General features: G+C 46.2%; 1 protein-coding gene across 17 annotated transcripts in view; it reads right to left on the bottom strand.

The window, feature by feature from the left end:
- Positions 1–22,532, bottom strand: part of CADPS (calcium dependent secretion activator) — a 388,847-nt gene that overhangs the window by 231,816 nt on the left and 134,499 nt on the right. For all 17 annotated transcript variants that reach the window (XM_083156060.1, XM_083156054.1, XM_083156062.1 and 14 more), the window contains exon 4: positions 122–202. In XM_083156060.1, coding sequence (XP_083012186.1) covers positions 122–202 — 81 coding nt within the window. The remainder of the gene's footprint in view (positions 1–121; positions 203–22,532) is intronic.

Genomic DNA, 22,532 nt, shown 5'->3' with positions numbered 1-22,532 from the left:
CTACGGTAAGTTTAAAGATCATCATTGGGATATTGCAGAACGAATATATTCATTCCCCCCCCCACATTGTGAAATGGGGGTGTCTTGATGTGGTCTGGGGTAAATGCGTAGCACTAATTACCCGTGCAATTTGATCTGCCATTTGAAGACGACCATCTAACTCGCGTCTTATCTGGGCGGCTTGTTCATCTGGATTATCGAGCTGTAAGGGAAAAAATATATATATATAATTTAATTTTACAATATAATCTCACTAAAACAGGTATAATAACAATCAGGGACAGAATATTTTTAGTAAGACCAAATATAAACCTGGAAATCCAAATCCTCAGGGTCATTACTATTGTAGAGTGTCTGTTTGGTAAATTGCTATAGTCATTATAGTTATAGTCAAGAACACTGCTCCACTTACACCAGCACATGACCGGGACATACTGTAAAAGTCAAACCACAAAAGGTGGCCATAACTTGTGCCGACGGGCGGTGTTTCATACCCTACCATCTACTACGGCGTGGAGGGAGAATATAATAGTGTGCCAAGCACAGTGTCCATGTCGGGACAACATTTTTTTTGAAAACTTCATGTAGACCTTGCCATTGTCGACCTAATGCTTGTGTTGACCTTCCGACCTTAGCTATGTCGACCTATTTCATGTGTCAGCCTTTAGTGGTTGACCGAATGTATGTCGAGCTTCATAAAGTCAGCCCTATGACCCATACCCGCAAAAATACCTCCTCATTATACCATACATATAGTAACAGTGATGAATGATGCGGGTGTTCACCCACAGGCTGCCATTGGATGTTAATGTTAAACCTCCATTCCCAGGCCCTGCGTGCAAACACACGCTGCAGGGTTTTGCAGCCTTGCGGATCAACCAGAATAAACCCCTAAATCTGAATAGGTATTCAGTGCATAACATACCTATACAGTCAATGTGGGATGTACGGCACTGCAGACCCCTTGTGGCGCCTTATAAATAAAAGGTAATAATAATAATAATAATAATAAAATGTTAACAGAATACATGCAAATGAGAAGGCAGGATGGGGGCGGGGAGAGGGCACCGCCAGACCACCCCACAATGCACTGAGGCGGGCATAGGAACAGTGACGCATGGTTTTCCTCAGTCCCCTCCTGTGTGTGTGGAAATGGCTCATGGACAGCGACTCTCCATCCAGGCCTCACTGTGTATCCGCCAACTCCATGCAACAGGCCGTGTTGGGGATTCATGGTGAGTATGGGCCATTGGGTTGATCCAATTGAATTTGACATACATTGGGTCGACCACTGAAGGTCGACAGGGCTAAGGTCGACAGGGTTGGAAGGTCGACACAAGCTTTAGGTTGACAATGCCAAGGTTGACAGTCAAAAGGTCGCCATGACTCCCCCCCCCCCTCCCTCCTGATTGTAGACATAGTCGACATGGACACCATCAAAGTATACCGCTTGTGTTGACCTTCCAACCCTAAACATGTTGACCTATTCCAAGTGTCGACCCATTGCATGTCGACCTAAATTGGGTTACCCTAGTGACCGTATCCCTTCAGATCAGGGTGCACAGGTATCACTATTAATGAACAATTGGGCATTGCAATGTGCATCAAATTGTGGATTGTGGGGGCTGGCCAATGGCATCAGCTCGAGAATGCCCCCCCTCGAAGATAGGAGTCGAGAGAGAAGGGGGGGGGGGGGGAGACAGAGATGGGGGGGGAGAGGGAGGGAGAGAAAGGGGGAGAGACAGAGAGGGAGGGAGAGGGGGGAGAAGGAAAGGAGGATAGTGATGGGGGGGAAAGAGAGGAGGGGGGAGAGAAAGGAAGAGGGGGGGGGGAAATGGGGAGAGAGAGAGGGGAGAGAAAGGGGGAGAGAGAGAGAGAAAGGGGGAGGGAGAGAGAGAGGGGGGTAAGGAGAGAGGGGGAGGAAGAGAGAGAAAGGGGGAGGGAGGGAGAGAGAGGGGGAGGGATAGAGAGAGAGGGGGAGGGATAGAGAGAGAGGGGGAGGGAGAGAGAGAGGGGGGGAGGGAGAGAGAAAGGGAGAGAGAGAGTGAGAGGGAGAGAGGGAGTGAGAGGGAGAGAGAGAGAGGGAGTGAGGGGGGGAGAGAGAGGGGTGAGAGAGAGAGAGGGGGGGAGAGAGAGGGGTGAGAGAGAGCTGTTTAATAGAAGGTTTAAAAAAATATTTGATGAGTGACTTCATTTATTCCACTTCCTTTTAGTCACCGTCAGCGTCTATTAATCCTGTCCCCCTGTCCTTACAAGATAAGTAGGACAAATGTATTTTTGCAAAAACCAAAGGTCACTATGTTATTACATTAATTACGATCCACAAACATGTCGGAACATTATACTGAAGCCCATTCTCTGGGAGATAAGCACACAGCCACAAGCTGTTCCTTCCATAAAGCCGCATTTATTACAGCGTGTTCGGAGCCATATTGGCGCCACGTAATCCCTTTTAATAGAGTAACATTTCAGTCCTATGGGGTTTTTCTATGGTTCCAAATTTAAACACTGCAGCGATCGTTTCATGAGATGTTTAATCCTAATCATGGTTGTCTATCTCAGTCCCCCAGGGTCACTGGCATGCCACTAATTTAGAATTTCTCTAATTAACAGGCAATCATTCAATTAGCGCTATAATGTATATCACTCATCTGAAGTTTCTGGCGACATAACCCGGCACACGTGGCCTGCCAGTGTCCATTATAATGGATAAATGGTCTTTATAAACTCTGCTTAATGTTCTTAAAGTCACAGTGGTGCAGATTTATTAAGCCTGGTGAAGTGATAAAGTGCAGAGAATCAGCTCCCAACTGCCAAGTTACGGCCCAGGATTGAAAAATGGCAGTTAGGGGCTGATTGGCTGGTATGTTTTCACCGGACTTAATACATCTGTCCCAATGTATCGAAACAGTATTAACCCAACGCCAAAGTATGCTGTATGGCGCTATACAATTAAATGCAAGGAAATTTGATTTATTATTTCCATTTTTTTTATTTGATTTTTATATTTTGGACCAGATGTGTCCAGCTTCAAAAAGTGATAAAGTGGAAAGTGATAAAGAACCAGCCAATCAGCTCCTACCTGTCATTTTTCAAATCCAGCCTGTAACATGGCAGGTAAGAGCTGATTGGCTGGCTGTTTATCACGCTCCGTTTTCTCACTTTTTGAAGTTGGATACATCAGGCCCTCAGTATTTAGCTGGACATTAGTGTACTTTTGACTAAGTAGGCAATATTGTAAAATCTGATGTTTACACAGTGGCTCAACAAGGTGGGTATTGGCTGCACCAGGTGAGTACATCGGTGACGCCCAAAGTAGAAGAAATGCTGTGCTATTTTGGTGAACATCCCTTTGCATGGTGTCAAGAATAGGTACACTGTGCAGGGAGCCCAGGCAGACGGTGGGGGCTGCCCTGCAGCTGCCAAAGTGCTGGACAAGCCCTCAGTGTGATGAGAATGGGCGCATGATCGCCCCCTTTTGTAGATGCACTAACCACAGTGATGTCACTGCATGTTAGTACATCTATTATGCATGGAAATTAGATTTCGGTGCATATTATGTAAAACAGTGAAAACTCAGATCTGATCGCAGGACAAATCTGTTCTCAAAATGGGAGAAACCATGCTGCACTGCAGGTGGGGCAGAAGTAACGTGTAGATATATTTAGATTTGGCGGTGGTTTGGATTCTGTGCAAAGCACGCCCCACCCAAATCTAAAGCTGTATACACAAGGTGCAATATATTGCCCAGTGTCCCGTTTTCATCAGCGACCAGAGATGGTCGCTGATGAAAAGGAGACTCTGCCGGGGGAGCCGCAGAGGGAAACAGCTGGTCGTAGGAGCATGCTCCTGCAACCAGCGACCATTAGGGGGCTGAACACGGGAGTGCGCACCCAGCGATTTATTGCTGCAGCACAAACAAATCACTGGAAACATGGTCGCTCAGCGATATTGCACCATGTGTACACAGCTTAACTCTCTGCACATGTTACATTTGCCCCATCTGCAGTGCAGCATGGTTTTGTCCATTTAAAGAACAAATTTCCCTGCAATCAAGTCTGAATTAGGCCCTCAATCCTCAAGGTATCCTAGAAGTTAAGGCACTGGTGACTTAATAAGTACAGGTTGAGTATCCCTTATCCACAGGGGACATCTGCCACTGGCACTACTGGGGACATCTGCCACTGGCACTACTGGGGACATCTGCCACTGGCACTACTGGGGACATCTGCAACTGGCACTACTGGGGACATCTGCCACTGGCACTACTGGGGACATCTGCCACTGGCACTACTGGGGACACCTTCAACTGGCACTACTGGAGACATCTGCAACTGGCACTACTGGGGACATCTGCAACTGGCACTAATGGGGACATGATATGTAATTGGCACTAGTACTGGGGACATATGTATTTGGCACTACTGGGGACATCTTTAACTGGCACTACTGGGGACATCTTTAACTGGCACTACTGGGGACATCTGCCACTGGCATTACTGGGGACATCTTTAACTGGCATTACTGGGGACATCTGTAACTGCCACTACTGGGGACATCTGTAACTGCCACTACTGGGGACATCTGCAACTGCCACTACTGGGGACATCTGGCACTACTGGGGACATCTGTAACTGCCACTACTGGGGACATCTGCAACTGCCACTACTGGGGACATCTGGCACTACTGGGGGGGTTGGGATCATTCGTCAGAATGAATTTAGGTCTACAGTCATTAGGTCGACCCCACTAGGTCGACTGGTAGGAAGGTCGACCTGACTTAAGGTCGACATGGGCCAAGGTCGACATGACTTAAGGTCGAATTTGCATAAAGGTCGACATGAGGAAGGTCGACTGGTCATAAGGTCGACATGGGTTTTTCACTGTTTTTTGATCCGAATGTCGACACAGTCGACATGGACACAGTTGGCAATGAGAATCGGACCCTCGCATCGCTCGCTTCGCTCGCGATGCTTCGGGCACGGTGCCTCGCTGCGCTCGGCACACTATTTTATTCTCCCACCACGCCCTAGTGGATGGTAGGGCATGAAATACCGCCTGTCGGCACATGTCGGCTCAAAAAACAGTGAAAAACCCATGTCGACCTTATGACCAGTCGACCTTCCTCATGTCGACCTTTATGCAAATTCGACCTTAAGTCATGTCGACCTTGGCCCATGTCGACCTTAAGTCAGGTCGACCTTCCTGCCAGTCGACCTAGTGGGGTCGACCTAATGACTGTAGACCTAAATGCATTCTGACGAATGACCGCATCCCTACTGGGGACATCTGCCACTGGCAATACTGGGGACATCTGGCACTACTGGGGACATCTGCAACAGCACTACTGGGGACATGATATGTAACTGGCACTAAATATATGCAAGACAATGATTGCTTGGCATTCACATTCAGTATCTGAGATTGTACACAAACTTTGATTCATGTTTTGAAACCGTGTTTCATGCCCAAATAAAATATATTTGTGTGTATTTTGTGTTTGTACAACATAAATGCAAGATACAGTCCCTCATTGAAATATATAAATATTACAAAATACAGAAAATAATCCGTTATCCAAAAAATTTCTGGTCCTGAGCATTTTGGATAAGGAATACTCAACCTGTACCTCAATCAGTTTGATTATACCATCTGTCAAAAGGAATGGATATCCTTAAAAGATGGACTGTTAAGGTGGCCAGCCAATATCCCGCGAGCCGCATGGGACCTTCCCGGGCGGCAGGGATGCTTGCGATCCATCACATTTTGGCGTGATGGATCACATGCGGGAGGAGGGAGGTCCGAGGTCGGGTGTTCAGACAGCCAGCAGGTCTGACCACCAACTTAGGTCCGATATGCATCAGATCTGAGGGGACATTAAACTAGCCCGATCTGGTCAGAATTAGGCAAAATCAGCCAAGTATATGGGGGCCATTAAGCTGGGTACACACCTAGGGTCCCGGAAATTGTGTCAACTTCCCAGCCTCCCAGAAGGGGGTTCTGTGGGAGCAAATGACGAGATTTGCATCTTTGTAGCCCCGCCCCCGCTGTCCAATGCCTGAAATACTAGCATTGCATGGTGGCGTGGCCACAAGGACGCAATTGCATTGGCCACGCCTCATCCGGTAGCCACTCCACCTCCATCCCGCCCTGTCAGTGTCCCTGCCCCCCCATGCCTCAGTGAACTGGCTGCCCTGAAAGTCGGCAACCCTGCTGCATGGGAACAAATGACAATTTACCATTTACTCCAAAACACTGGAAAAGAGACAATAGTCATTCAGATAAATTGGTTAAAACCATTTTGAATAAACAAATCTATTTGAACAATAGTTTTTATCCATTTTCCAGCATTTCATTTGCTCCAGTGCATTGCCAAGTGTTTGTTCCCACCAGACGGATTGGACAGATCATTTTTTGTGTGTATAGACAGCTTTAGGATACTGAGTTTGGACCTAAATGACATAATGCGTCTATACATTTATTTGGCTTGAAACTCTAACACACCTTTAAGCTAGCCTAACTAAAAATAACTCACGCTGACACAATAAAGACACGGACACCGTAACAATTAGATTTAAAGGTCATAAGTATATTTATTAATGTGGTATGACCCTCTCGTAAAGGGCTGGCAATAAGGCGCCACAGAATGCCCAGCTCTAGTCACATCTCAAAATGGCGGCGACTTAAACGCCCCAACTGATTGATATTAAATATGGGAACGACTGAGACGGCCCATCTGACTAAGGCACAACCTAACGCTGGGAAGTCTCACCACCCCCACTCTGGCCGGTGTGGACACTCCGCTGACGGAGTGCCCACCGCGCCCCCCCCGCAAAGGCAGGACACCCTGCCGTCTTTCCAGGGGGCAATGCCTCCCAGCGCCCTCTCATGCCACAAGTGACCGCTGGACCGTGACGCCCTACCGCCTTAGCTGAGGTAATGGTAAATGTACCAATGATTTGACTATAAATTGAAATGCCGAAGGCAAGGGAGGGTGGGTGGGGCTGAAGAAATTCTGCAAGAGGAAGTACCCCTGTAAGGACCTGCCTATATATACCCCTCTCCCTAAGCTCACCCCCCCCCCCTCCAGTTCACCCAAAGGCTAATTAAACAAAACTGAAACCAAACTTTAAACACACTAGCAGTCATTAACCCTTTCCTGCCAACCCAAAAAATGTAAGCCTCTTAAGTACGCTCTGGCTTAGGCAGCCCTTGCTTAATCTAATCAGACCTACTCTCTTCAACTTTAAAAAATAATAGATATACTTATTTACTTAGCTGGTGAGCAATGGTGAGCTAATGCTGCAATAAAGTCTGCCTCAATCGGCCTGGGCTATTTACATACAGTTTACATTAATATTTAAACGTTCATCGTTGTCAGCATCATAAAATAATTTACAGAGACACTTTCCTGTTGGCCAGTAGTATCTAAGCACGCCAGGGGCGATGGAGTCTCGGCAAACCACGGAACCTTACAGAATACCACCACCAGAGGCGTAACTAGATATTCGTAGGCCCCATAGCAAAAGTTTGTAAGGGCCCCCTATTTAGCAACTGATAAATGTATGCAAAACATATTAGTTTGACAGCAAAGATGGCCCCCTTCAGCTCTGGGCCCCATAGCAGCTGCACCCCCTGCTCCTATGGTAGTTACGCCCCTGACCACCACCTCTTCTATAAACAAGAATTAAACATCCCTCCCCACATTGCATCCACATTTGGGGCCTTATTCTAGTTCACTCTTTCTGACAAATCCTTCTTAGATGGACAAAACCATGTGCACTGCAGGGGGGCAGATGTAACATGTGCAGATATATTTAGATTTGGGTGAGTTATTTTGTTTCTGTGCAGGGAAAATACTGGCTGCTTTATTTTTCCACTGCAATTTAGATCTCACTTTGAAGTAAACCCCCACCCAAATCTAACTCTCTCTGCACAAGTAACATCTGCCCCACCTGCAGTGCACTTGGTTTTGTCCATCTAAGAAGGATTTTGTCAGAAAGAGTGAACTACAATAAGGATCTAGGTTGGGACCATAGGCGTAACTAATAATTGTGCGCCCCCCTGCCGAAAATGCAGGGGGGCGCCCCCCCCCCCCCCCCCTAAAAAAAAAAAAAAAAAAAAACAAGCAGCGGGGAGCTGTGGCGCACGTGGGGGGGGGGGGGATTGAGGGGAGAGAGCGTGTGTGTGTGTATGTGTGTGCGTGTGTATTTTACCTTGGGCCGCATCTGTCCGCGCTGGGTCCCGGCTCTCCCGGCTACTGCTGCTAACGAAAGTGACACTTAGAAAATGGCTGCCCCCATACAGCAGACGAAAAACTGTCTGCGGGATCGGGGCAGCCATTTTCCAAGTGTCACTTTTTGTATCAGTGAGAGCAGCGCTGCGGCAATAGCCGGGAGAGCTGGGACCCGGACGGTGCACACAGGCAGCCAGACAGTGACTGTCGTCCCGCAGCCCCCCCCCCGGCGCCCACATACCCTCAGCGCCTCCCCGCCACAGCGGGGGCTGCGGGACGATAGTTACGCCTCTGGTTGGGACAGTCCTGAATGACAGACCACAAATGAACCCCATTCGTGTTATGTAGCCCAGAGATGTGTAATATAAGATATATATTCAAGAACTTTGTTGTTGTCACATTAACCAACAATAATTAGAAAGCTCAAAGATTATTAGTGCCTGGAATAACCATTAGGCCAGTGGTTCCCAGACAAGGTCCTGAAGGCACCCCCTACAGTCCAGGTTTTAGGGATATCTCTGCTTGTGCACAGATCATAGAATCAAACGGACGAAGGTATCAATGAAGTCGCTTGTGCTGAAGCATGGATATCCTTAACCCTCAACTGGGGTATGGATCGTTTGGTCCACCATAACTAGGTCGACAGTCATTAGGTCGACACTGTTGGGTTGACATACAGCTAGGTCCACAGGGGTGTAGGTGGACATGGGTGAAGGTCCACAATGGACAGGGTTCAAGGTCGACACATGCGTCAGATCGACATGGGTTAGGTCGACAGTCAAAAGGTCGACATGGGTTTTTTGAGCCGACAGGCGGTATTTCATGCCCTACTTACCACTAGGGCGTGGTGGGAGAATAAAATAGCGTGCTGTGAGCGATGCGGTGCACTCTAAAGACTGTGTCGACATTCGGGTCAAAAAATGTTGCGATGCTTCGGGCACGGTGCCTCGCTGCGCTCGGCACACTATTTTATTCTCCCACCACACCGTAGTGGATGGTAGGGCATAAAATACCACCTGTCGGCACATGTCGGGTCAAAAAACAGTAAAAAAAATCCATGTCGACCTAACGCATGTGTCGACCTTGACCCCTGTCTACCTAGTCCATTGTTGACCTAGCTGTATGTTGACCCAACGGTGTCGACCTAGCTGGGGTCGACAATTCGACCATATCCCCTGAACTGTTCAGGACTGCCATTGAGAACCACTGCATTTAGGCTGATTAGGCTGAAGCCTGGGACACCATGCAGTTGGCATATAGGGATAAAGGCCCTTATTCTGATCGGTGTGGCCCGATCAGAATATGCGGCCAGGACCGTGCAGGCGAATCCCCGCCTTCCATACGGATTGCCACCTCCGTCCGTACGCGGATATGTGTCGATCCGCATGAAATTGGACGGAAATACGCCTCCTCCGTCGTGGGAGCAGCCCCTGCATTCGATGGTCGCCGAACATCGAATGCAGGGCCGCACGCTCCACCAGGTCCCGCCACACAAGACCACACGGACACTTGTCCGTGTGAAATCATGTATGGGGGCGGGCAGCTGACATCCGGCGATGTCAGATGCCCGCCCCCTACACATGCGTCACGGCTTCATTACCATGCATACGCCCCGCGTTTGCATGGGAACGCCCATGAAACGCGGGGCGTATGCATAGGGTAATGAGGCTAAGTAGCCCTACACGCCCCTCTCCGCCCCCTGTGCGGCGTATAAAGAATACGTGCGGCGAAACCGCTTGCACATGCGCAGAGTGACCTCTGCACATGCGCAGTCCAAAAACATCGGCGGTACGACCGCATGCGGAGAAATCCGCACCGATCAGAATAAGGGCCAAAGAGACCTAATGTATTCTGAGTTGACAGCCATCACTGCATTTCCCATAAGCTAAAGTCTACACTCTGCAAACAATAGAACGTCAGATGCCAAGATCAACCATGTCGGTTGCATATCCTTTATTACCAGCCCATGTGCGTTATGAATGAGCACACACATACACCCAATGGTGTTTATTTACTAAGATGGGAGTTCTACTGAAGATGGGATGTTAGCAACCAATCAGAATCGACTTCTTATCTATTTAGAACCTTCTAGAAGATAATAGATAGAATCTGATTGGTTGTCTATCTTCAATAGAACTCCCATCTTAGTAAATAAACCCCACTGTCCTCTGTGTCTAACAGCTTTACAGGAGGCTTATTAAACAAGTGCTTTAGTCTAGGACTGGGGTGGCCAAACCGGTCCTTGATATCTACCAATGGTCCACGTTTTCCAAATCACCTAGCTGGTGCACAGATGTAGTCATTACTAACTGTCACCTGACCCAGATCACCTAGCTGGTGCACAGCTGTAGTCATTACTAACTGTCACATTATCACACCTGCTGCAGTCATTCCTACGATAGATCCACAGGTGGCATGTGACACATGAACTGCCAGTAAATCTTGATGACAGGTTCGGCCACCCCTGATCTAGGGCATCCGGAACCCTTAATTGTATATCAGTACTCACTGCAACTCACACCCCTATAGCAAGTTGGCACAGTCCAATTTGGTTGGCAAAGATAAGGAATGTTCCATGAGATTCGTGACTTATGGGGGTGTACAAAAGTAGCACTGTACCTAATTATAAGAAGGAACACGGCGGCTAAGCTCTTTGCCGTGTCCTCCTGCAGGATAATTAGCGGCTGCACTCATCTCCTCTAGCAAAGCCTTGTGGAGAAATTACTTGTGACCTGTGGTATGTGACAGAGAAATCCAATAAAGTACTACAAAGCCACAAAGGTGCTATAAACAGTAACTGTGCACCGGCGGCTGCCCTCATTTCAACTCTGTAGAAAGAACCGGCTTGTTTTTCCCAGCCGGTGCTCTGGAAAGGAACAACAGGTATCCAGGGGGCAGTAGTACAGTACTTTTCCTGTAAGTAATTACAGAATAAAAGTAGTAAATGCATTATGTGGAACACAGTCGCCACCAAGCCAGCAGAGTAATGAGAGGATTCTCCGGTGAGATGAAATCCTCGTCTGTTATTGGTCAGTGGGGAAAGTGGGCAGAGTGACTGGTGTGTGTGCAGCATAAATCCAACTGCAATGATTACACTCATTATGGCGATCACTGACTCTGGCCTCTGACCTCAGCCACCTGCCCGAGGACACATGGGCACACCTGCGTCCCCAAGGGTACGCCCAGCGTCTACATGGATGCGTCCACCATTTTTGTGGGCATTCCCATAAAACGATGGGTGGTCCCCTGCATCCGGGCCCCTGCCCTCCCACCACTGAGCGAACGCCCCAGTGTGAAACTCGCCAAAGGCTTTTGCTCGCAGGGTATGCATATGCTCATATTCCCACATTCCTGAGCGATCAGGCCTGAATCACCCCCCTATATATGACTCAATCATAGGAAGCATTCACAGATATATAATGGAGCGCAGATGTCAAAAAACTTTTATTTCAAATTTATTGGGATCTATTTCACTTCAGCCAATGTGAATAAATGTGCTGAAGTATATCGCCACACCGCTATATTATTTTTATAGCGTCCAACATTTCCCTTTTTTTTTTTTACATCTGGCATAACCATGATCCGCAAGAGTGTGTGGCTACATTATGTTAGAGGCGGGACTACACCCGCCAAGATGCATCACTACACCCGCCAAGGTGCCAACAACTAATCATGTCTCAGGGAAGTGCTTGTTGATGCAGTATACATATCTTAGCACAGTTTAGAAGACTGTGTGGTTGACTCTCATATCTATGTATGGGGAGGTGTTCCCAAATTCCTCATATTCGTCAAAATCATTTATCCTGGTTAAAATGCTCATAAAGCCCACTGTTTATTATAGCCCGTGTCCAGATTAAAATTACCCTTCTGCCACATTTACGTATCCCCTCTTCTATGCCTTAAGTCATTCCCAATCCTTAATATTTTCCAGCTCAGCTTCAGAAAGTGATAAAATGGAGAGTGATAAACTACCAGCCAATCATCTTCAAAAAGGAGTCCAAACATGGTGGATTTTGGGCTTGCGATGTGCATCACGCACTCACATCACATTTAGTTCAAAACGCACGCTGCTTAAGCTCATCGCATGCGTTTTGAACTAGATGCAATCTATTCCAAAACGCACGGTGCACTTTGTTCAAACACAGTCTGTAACATTGACAGTTAGGAGCTGACTGGATGGTAGCTTATCACTCTCCACTTTACTGCTTTTCGAAGCTTAGTACATCAGTATTCTATCTTGCACAGGCTATGGTGTAACACTTGGGGCTAAATGTAAGTCTCTGCGTTCCAGTGGGCGGGACTTTTGTGCAACCCTGACCACTTTTTTTAAAGCAGCAATCATTAATAGGACTAAACCTGTTTTTTTCTTGTAAACGATTGCCGCTTTAAAGAAAAAATTGAGCAGACTTGCAAAAAAGTCCTGCCCCGCCGAAACTCAGAGGTTGTTACATTTAGCCCCTGGGATCTGATTGATTACTACTGTATGGACAATTTCTCTACTTGTATTTTGATACATTTCCCCATCTCATTATCATTTGGAAGGTTCTTTGCTGAGACAAACTCTTTTTAGAAACTTTGTTTGTGTCTTTGTACATCTGCTGTCTAGCGAGCTGGTAAACGCCGCCACCGCTGAACACAGCCCTCCACTGCCAACTGAATCTCAGTAACACGATGTGTGCCGATGTGTAAGCTTACACGTCTGCTCGCATGCGGCCGCGCGGAGGAAAAATCATTTGATGGTCACTCACCATAGAATTATTTTTCCTCCCTTCGCAGATAAAAGACTATACTTACTTTTATCCTGCAAGGTTACGGCAGAAGGCACGCAGGTGTCAGCCCAGTGTTTCCATGGGCACACCCATAAGACCGCCCCCTGTATGCCCATTATATGGCGAACACATCGGTGAATGTAAAACTCACCAAAGGCGCTCGCTCTGGGGGTTTGCGCATGAGTGCAGGGCCGGTGCAAGGCACCGGAGCGCCCCAGGCGAGTCGGGTGGGGGCGCCCCGGTGCCGGGGGGAGGGAGGGGGGGGGGGGTGGGACCTGTATAAAAAATTGCTGCCCCGGCGTCCCTGCAGTGCTGGGGCGGTCAGGGGTGTCCGTGCCGTAGGGGTACCTGCGGCGGCGTCATGTGTATAAAGCTGGCTGCGGTCGGCGGGGTCCCTGTAGTGAATAGCAAATAACTAGCGCTTCCGGCGCCGCCGCGCGCATAGCGCTAGTTATTTGCTATTCACTACAGGGACCCCGCCGGCCGCAGCCAGCTTTATACACATGACGGCGCCGCAGGTACCACTACAGCACGGACACCCCTGACCGCCCCAGCACTGCAGGGACGCCGGGGCAGCAATTTTTTTACACAGTTCGCTGTGGGTGAGGGGCGAACTGCCGCCCTCCAGGTGCCGGCGCCCTAGGCAAATGCCTAGAGCTGCCTAGTGGTGGCGCCGGCCCTGCATGAGTGACTATGCACATACGCAGACCCTCACCACCTGTGCAAACAGGTTTCATTTAATACCTTCACATAACAATAAAGCCTAAAAATGTAGAATTATTTCCTATGTATTTGGGGAAAACTCAGATAAATAATAAATAGCCAACAGAATCTGCTAAATCCAGAATAGGCGTGCGGTGACAGGACAATGCCACATCTGGAGAACACGCACGAACCGGGTCCACCTGAAATTAGTATAATGAGTCTGTTAGGCGGCTTTGATGCAGGAATTAGAAAAAGACCTTTAGCTGGTAACAGTGGTTTGATTTTATGCTGTACAACAAGAACAATATTTAAAAATTCATAAGAGTCTTACAATAAATAATTAATCCAAAAGTCATCGGGTGCTAGTAATTAATACTTCAAGAGAAAAAGAAGATCATCCTCTACAGAAGACCATCAAAAATCTATGCAATGATTAAACATTTTTTTGGAGGGAGTCGGGATGGGCACAAACGCGTCACCTTCCTGGAAAATGATGCTCAACTGGATGTAGAATAGTTTTTTCTAATTCTTTTTCGGATGCCCCCTCTTTTACCTCTCTTAGTCCTGGTAAAAGGTGGCCATCGCCATCCCCTGCAAAGATGAATCCCGCTTCATCTGTATAAAACTGACCTCATGGTCAGTCACTCTTTAGCCTTGAAAAAGACAGCAGAGACTGTCGAAACGCGTTGGTACAAAGTGCGACTGCTGTCATCTCTCGTGGTTTCCTGGGACGGTGGCTTATTGGCCAAGTTGGCTGCTTCTCAGTTACCATCTGTTGTTTTTGTAGTTGTGTTATCATTTTATCCATTAAAGTTTATATACTGAGATGGTTCCTTTCTTCTTGCACACTACTCTCTCTGCACAAGCTTGACATTTTTGGAGATAGCTAATAGACCTTTTTTAAAGAAACTGCTACATGAGTTACCCTGCTTTTTTACAGTGTAAGTATGGTACGCATGTACACCTCCAAACGTGGTGGATATCTAAAGATACCTTTATATGTATGGTGTTGTATACTCCATTGTGAGTCTTGTATGCTGTTTTGGGTTCCAGTGGTTTAATTTTTGAGTCTTGGCTTAGTTAATTTTAGCCATGTTATTTTTGTTTTTTTTCCTATGGATTTCCATTTATATGATTAACATTATCCAACGGTGGTATTGACGGACTGCCCACAAAGAAACCCATATATAGGAGTCCACCTGCCCATACTAGTGTGAGTACGGTATGCATCCATCTACAGTATATCCATATACACATGGTGAATGCCTAAAGATACCTTTATATGCATGGTATTGTATACCCCATTGTGAGTCTGGTATGCTAATCTGGTTCCCAGCGGCTCATTAACACAGTGACCCTTATTCTGATTGAGTTGGACGGCTCCATGTGCGTTTGGACGGCCGATGTTTGGTGTTTGCGCATGTGCAGAGGCGTATCTGCGCACGTGCGAACACCTCGCACGTCCGAACATGGAGTGAGTTCCGTGCAGAAAACGATCGTACAGAACCATTCGAGCAGGGGGTGGAGAGGGGCGTGAAGGGATGTTTTGGGCTCATTACCATGTGAGTATGCCCGCGTTTCATGGGCGTTCCCAGGAAAACGCTGGGCTTACGTATGGTAATGCGGCCGTGATGCACGTGTGGGGGGCGGACAGCTGACATAGCCGGATGTCAGCTGCCCGCCCATATCCCTGCTTTCATACGAAGAAATGTACGAGTGGTCTGGAGCACTTGGTGCTGCCTGACCGCTCGGTCTATCATTCAATGGTAGTGACCATCGGAGGTTAGGGGAGGTTCCCACAGATGGAGGAGGTGTTCACATAAAACATCCACTCGTGGTCCGTTCGCTCTGCGTCTTACCTCGTTCGGACGGTGTGAGCGATCCATACGGTAGGCGGGGCTAAGAACACTCTGATACTGTCCGAAATAAGCATCCGTCCGAATCAACTAGAATAAGGGCCAGTATCCCCCTTTTCTAAGATATTTGAGTCTTACACATGATTTTGTTCTCTTTTATGAATATCCTGACATATGAGTAACATCATTCAATGGTGACTCATTAGGAACATTTCCTGACAGAATCCAGCGCCACTGATATTGTTTTTCAAGTTTGAAGATTTGCCAGTGGGGACTTTCGGTGGTCCTCCATCAATATTGGCGCTGCACAGATTAATTATCGTACCTTGCACCTTTCAAATCTGTTCTTTGTTTAGTGTTTATCAGTAGCCTGCTTAAATTAAGGATAACTATCTTAAATTAACATCTGCATTAAAGCTACCACGTGTCCAATGATACAATAAGCAAAGAGCAATATCTCCCCAAGTCTTCCAGGGATGATCAATTTTCTGGAGATGTGAAAGAATTTCTGGATGTACCAGATTCCACACTGCACCAGCGGCACAGCACTGTCGCAGCCAGTACCTGAATGGACTGAGGACACTTATGGGGGTCGCGATGAGACCAGCACCAACATGTGGACGGACCTCGGTGAAAAATATATGCAACAGCAAAGTTCCTGGGTTATGGCAAATGGGTTAAAGGTGACACCAGAGGTTGGAAAAGGGCAACAGGTATGACTGTTCCTTATAAATAAATATATATATATATATATATATATATATATATATATGAGCCAGGATATTTTACGCACAATTAGGCAACACTCCCTTTGCATCATAAACAGGGCGTCCCGCAAATCTGTCCTGTTGAGGAGTAGGACTTAATGCATAATTATAAGTATACATTTAGTATGTATGGTATAGTTACTGAACATATATTAATAATGACTTCTTAAATAAGATTCACGTAGTTTCGCTATTAATATAATCCGCCCCCAGTGAACATTACACAGCAGAGAACCCGGCTCTACATACTGTTTCCAAGAAAAGTCTAACATTATACTAGAGGCAATCACTGTGCTCATTCACATAACCGTTTAACCAAATAGTTCCCTTAAAGTATGTATAAAAGGATTGCGTGTATTTTAAGCTTTATCAGTTTTGTTCTTGGTTTAATTAACAAAAAACACACAGTACACAACTTTCTAATGACACTTTCTGACTTCGGAACAACATTAGAAAGTCTATTTTGAGAATCACAAGGGGTTTTCGGTCAGTTTCTGTCGGTGGAATTAAAAAAAAAATCTCATTTCGCACTTGAGGGATCCCAGCTTTGTGTATACGCAATAAATGAAATCTATTATGAGTGGAAAATGCATCTTTATGTAAATTGGGGAATTAGGGCTCAATGCTTATTTGCAACGGGGATACCAGTCACTGCGTGTCTCAAGCCAATACTAGGATAATGTCAGCAACACTTAGCGTTGTGTTGACATGATTTTTGTTTATAATACTCTTGGGGCCAAGTGTACTTTGCTTCGAAAAGTAATGAAGTGGAGAGTGATAAACTTCCAGCCAATCAGCTCCTAACTGACAGGTTACAGGTTATGTTTGAAATATGACAGTTAGGAGTTGATTGGCTCGTCATTTATCACTCTAAACTTTATCATTTTTTTAAGCTAAAGGCCCCCCATTTACTTGTCCGACTTGTCTGAGCCACAAGTCAGACCCAATTTCCCTTGAACTTCCCCATCAGTTCCCTGGGAGTCCTGACATCGGACTTGGCACTTGATGTGCCGTTTTTTTACAAGTGATAAATTGCATGTGATTCATGGCATATAAAAGGGGAACTGATGGGGGAGTTCAAGGGAAATCGGATGACGGCTGCATATAGGATTTATCTTATGTGCAGCATGTTGAAAATGCAACTTGTTGCGCATGGGACCATGCATCGGCTCGATTCACAGGTCAAACACATGCAATGCCCCAATTTTTGCTCGTTTTCTCGCGCACCCCGTGGCTATGGTGCTTTCACCCCATCTACTAGTGCGAGGAATTGAATGCGATTCCTCGCATAGGTTACCCCACCAACTCAGCTGTCAACTCCCAGGCGGCAGGATCACATATAATATAATATAATGCAGTCCTTTTGCATACGATGTATCATATGCGTTCCCAGTCATGGCTGAGGAATACTGCTACTCTGACCCGAGAAGCACAGGGTCGCGACTCGGATCATTCGATATGGCCACTTTTGATCCGATCCCTCGTTCTAGAAGCTCGGAATCAGCCAAAAAGTGGCCATATCGCATAGTGGATGGGGGGCCTTTAGTCCTCAAAGGATTCGAAAGCAGCTTTGAGATACAAGAACCCATAAAACAGCATTATTTGTACTAATATATAAGAAAACTTCAAAGTTTAAAGTGCATAGGGGACTATCCAATTATCACCGAAGTAGTTTCAGGTGTTAAAAAACATCCGGATATCGCAATTTGTGATCAATGTCATTATCGTAGTATCCAATTACCACCTCTTCTTTTTGCTTCACTTTTACCAGACCAATATTTAGATGCAAAACCGTTTTCGGTTTGAAATCTGAATCTTTGCAGTAATAGATAAAACTCATCCGATGACTGAATTCATTGTTCTGCAGTGATCTTAATTCTAAATATACAGTTCTATAGATCAATATACATGATTCTTATGGATTAGATCTGAATTAAGCTACAGTGTAAATGGCATTTAAATATAGCCATAAAATGTCAGGGGCATATTGTACAGATCTGGGAACGGACTGGCTGATATGCCCAATAACATTATAGAATGGTGCCACTGGTTATCTTCAGGCAAATAATGAGATCAGAGACAACTTAATAGTGAAGGAAAATCTGCCTGCAGCCATGTATGTTACTGAATAATAGGAACATATTTAAAAAAAATTGTCTTTTTTTTAAATACAGGAATAATATATTATTTTTACATATTAGTCTAGGATCCATACGCATTATCCTGACACTAAGGCCCTTATTCTAGTTGAATCGGTCGGATGCGTATTTTCGGACAGGAACCGAGTGTTCTTAGCCCCGCCTACCATACGGATCGCTCACACCATCCGAATGCGGTAAGACGCCGACCGAACAGACCGCGAGTGGATTTTTCATGTGAACACCTCCTCCATCTGTGGGAACCTCCCCCAGCATTCGATGGTCGCCGAGCATCGAATGCTGGACCGAGTGGTCAGGCAGCACCGAGTGCTCCAGACCACTTCTCCGTGCAAAAGCAGGGATATTGGCGGGCAGCTGGCATCCGGCTATGTCATATGTCCGCTCCCCACACGTGCGTCACGGCCGCATTACCGTACGTACGCCCAGCGTTTTCATGGGAACGCCCATGAAACGCGGGGCGTACGCATATGGTAATGAGCCGTGGTAACTCATGAGGTAACTCAATCAGAATAAGGGCCTAAGGGACCAGTTCAGACTCATTGGTCAGCGACCATCCAATGATTTTTCTTCCCTTCGGCCACATGCAAAGTGGCGGGCGTTTAGCGGGGCGATGCTTACCTGTTCGCTAGGCTGCAAGTACGTGCAGCATAGCAGTCCCACCAAGTTGCAAGTCCAGAAGGGGAGCTATATAATACATAAGTGCCTCAGAGGGTTATGCGTGTGGTATATAAATATGACAGGCTTGCCTGAAGAGGTGAGTTTTCAGGGAACGCTTGAAAGTTTGGAGGCTAGTGGAGAGTCTTATTGTGCGTGGAAGGGCATTTCATAGGGTGGGAGCAGCCCGATGAAAGTCCTGTTATAGTGAATGGGAGCTAGTGATCCGTGCAGAAGAGAGACGCAGATCTTGTGCAGAGTGGAGCGGCCGGGATGGGAGATTTGTGATACGTAAAGGGATATATGCTGTGTAGTATGGTTACATAATCTAGCCTTTTAGAATTCTGCAGGAAAACAAAATGTTCCCTTAATACAGTCCTGGATCCCCTGACGCGCAAAAAGAAAATGTCTTTACTTGTAAGAAATAAAATCTCTCTCACTTTAGATTAAAGTTAAAGTTTTACATTATATATACACAGTATACAGATCTGAATTATGCTGGTACATAATGACATTAACAATGAGTAATCATTGATGTAATTATCTCTAGGTGTATTAATAAGACAAATTACTTTTTAATACTATCAATCTATATATATATATATATATATATATATATATAAACCAGAGGGGGGTTGGCCGGCACTCCGCTGAAGGCAAAAAAGCTGGGTGCCTTCCCTGGAGAGTATGATGCAATCCAATACAGCAGTAGACAGGTGGGCGGCACTCCCAGAGATAAAGGACTCAAGAGTCTGGAACGATTACCAACGTTTCAAATGTATTATAACATTTTTCATCAGGGTGTGATGAAAAATGTTATAATACATTTGAAACGTTGGTAATCGTTCCAGACTCTTGAGTCCTTTATCTCTGGGAGTGCCGCCCACCTGTCTACTGCTATATATATATATATATATATATATTTGTAGGTGAATGGCACTCACAATCCACTTGTCAGTTTATGCTGGGGTATCTATCCCAAGCTCCAAGTCTATATAACACAGTCCCGGGCCACCAATAGAATTGCAAATCAAGGCGAACTCACCAGACTTTTCTTGAAAGAATAAAATAAGTCTTTATCTTACGTCATCATGTCATCAAATTGTATGTCGACGTTTCGGGCAACCCAGTGCCCTTCATCAAGACAAGGCACAGGATGCAGCAGGCGGATTGATAGCCTGACCGGATTTCCAATTTTTGTCCAATCCGACGTCTTGGGCTCAGAACAGCCTTCAGGAATCATAGGGCCCAGTATAAGTGAATCATGCAGGGTCTGTGAATCCGCACTTTAGTAAATACACCCCTGAGACTGGTGGAGACGGGTCCAGGATTTTTTTTACATAAATGAAAATGACTGTTGACTAAAATCCGTATGGCTTTCTTAGCGGTTTGGAAACGTCCTCACGAGCGGCTGATTCTGTTATAATTGTCGGGAAGCTGGAAGGTGATCACAGTACGACCTGATTCCACCGCTGAGACGCATGGCATAGAGCAGGACGAGATCAGTGGAAGCCAGCAGCTGCTACACAATCAAATATTTCCAAATCCTGCTGGTTCTCTCCAGCGCCTACTGGGATCCTGTGTTCCTATTCATTGCCACAAATACTTGCTTCAGGGACACGTTCACCCCATGCTTTGTACGGCAAACCACAGGGGACATATCAAACATTCTTTTCTACAGAACATCATTACAGAATGTTTGTTCTAACTCCCCGAACATATGGGCAAATATAAAGCACCCTTTCCCTGCTGAGAACGGAGAGGGGAGGGGGAGCATCTTATCTCATTGTATCACAGTGTGGGGAGCATAAACTATTATTAGCTCACTGAGCGGTTTCCCTTCCATTATGGACATGGGTAACTTACCCGCTATACAAGACAGACGCCTTCAAGCCCCACCCACCACTACTGCAAATCCTGCAATTCGCGGGTCTTCGGGTCTACAGCTTTTACTACAGAATTCATCATCTACCGATACCGATAAGTGACGTTGCCCACTTCGTACGTGCAGTCGTTAACGATCTTGAGTTTGGCCAATGTTCATGATGTTTCGTTAACAATATCAGTATCATGCATATTGTTAACAATATATCGCCCAGTGTGTACCCAGCTTTACATATCTTTCTATCAAACAATATCTAACAATTGCTATCTATCTATCTATCTATCTATCTATCTATCACTTTCAATCTATCGCTATCAATCTATCGATCTGTCTACAAAACAATTGCTATCTATTGAAAAACAAGCACAGTGTATCAATAATCGGACGCTGTGCGAATTCGCAGCTGTATGGTCAGTTCTGAATCATGCCCTATATTGACAGCACTTTTTACAATTACACGCATAGGTAGTCTTATGTATAGACAGAAGCGATGAGTATCCGGAATGCCCGTAAATGTGAGGAGCAGCAGAAGTGTTTTATTATATAGGAATTGCTACTTGTTTGCTAACCTTTTGCTTTTTTGCTGATTTATTTTGCTTGAATAATCACAATATTTAGGCCGGGAGGCTCCTGAAAGTTGGGTCGTCCTCACGGACACTCCCCCCCCCCCCCCAATCCGTCATTTAGCCCCGCCCCCACCCGAAGACCCGCGAATTGCAGGATTTGCAGTAGTGGTGGGTGGGGCTTGAAGGAGTCTACATCAGGCCCCACCCCCCGGAGTGCTGCTGACAGTCTCTCCTCCGGGCTTCTCCTGGAGAAAAGACTCTAAAAGTAGGCGACCCTGAGATACACAGGAACTTACATGTTATGAATGGCCTATACAAGGTGAAGACAACCTGTGGCTTGTCAGCTGTTGTGAAACTACAAGTCCCAGCATGCCTTGCCACAGTTTTACTATTAGGGAGCACTAAAATCTATGACACAGAATGTTGGGACTTGTAGTTTCAAAACAGCTGGAAAGCCACAGGTTGCCTACGCCTGGCCAATACCATCGGGCCAACACGAGATATGGATGCTAAAAATTTGCCCGTATAAGGTCACTTGGTAGACAGGCCTTAGGTCTACACATGCAAAATGTCAACATGACAGGGTCAATTGGTCAAAATAAGTATTAGGTTGACATTGGGAAGTCAAAAGATCAACATGGCTATTTGACATTTGGCATGTGATGACATGCGTTATTTTATGCCCGACCATCTACTAAAGTGTGGATGGAGAATATAACAGTGAGCCGAGCCCAAAGCATCACGGCCGCAGCAAGCCATGCGCGAGGACACGCTGCACTTTTTCAGTGTCGACTGAGACGACATTCGGGATAAAAAAAACGTGAAAAACCCACATACGGCAACAATACTTTCCTATCTATAGAGGATCAGACATCTCCAGGACGAGCTAAACGATTTCCCTCCAATCATCTATTTCCTTTGCCTTCTAGGCCTTA

Source organism: Crinia signifera, chromosome 8 (assembly GCF_055691185.1).
Source record: "Crinia signifera chromosome 8, ASM5569118v1, whole genome shotgun sequence".
NCBI lineage: Eukaryota > Metazoa > Chordata > Amphibia > Anura > Myobatrachidae > Crinia > Crinia signifera.
Note: the sequence above shows the minus strand (reverse complement) of the source record. Positions and strands in the feature narration are given on the sequence as shown.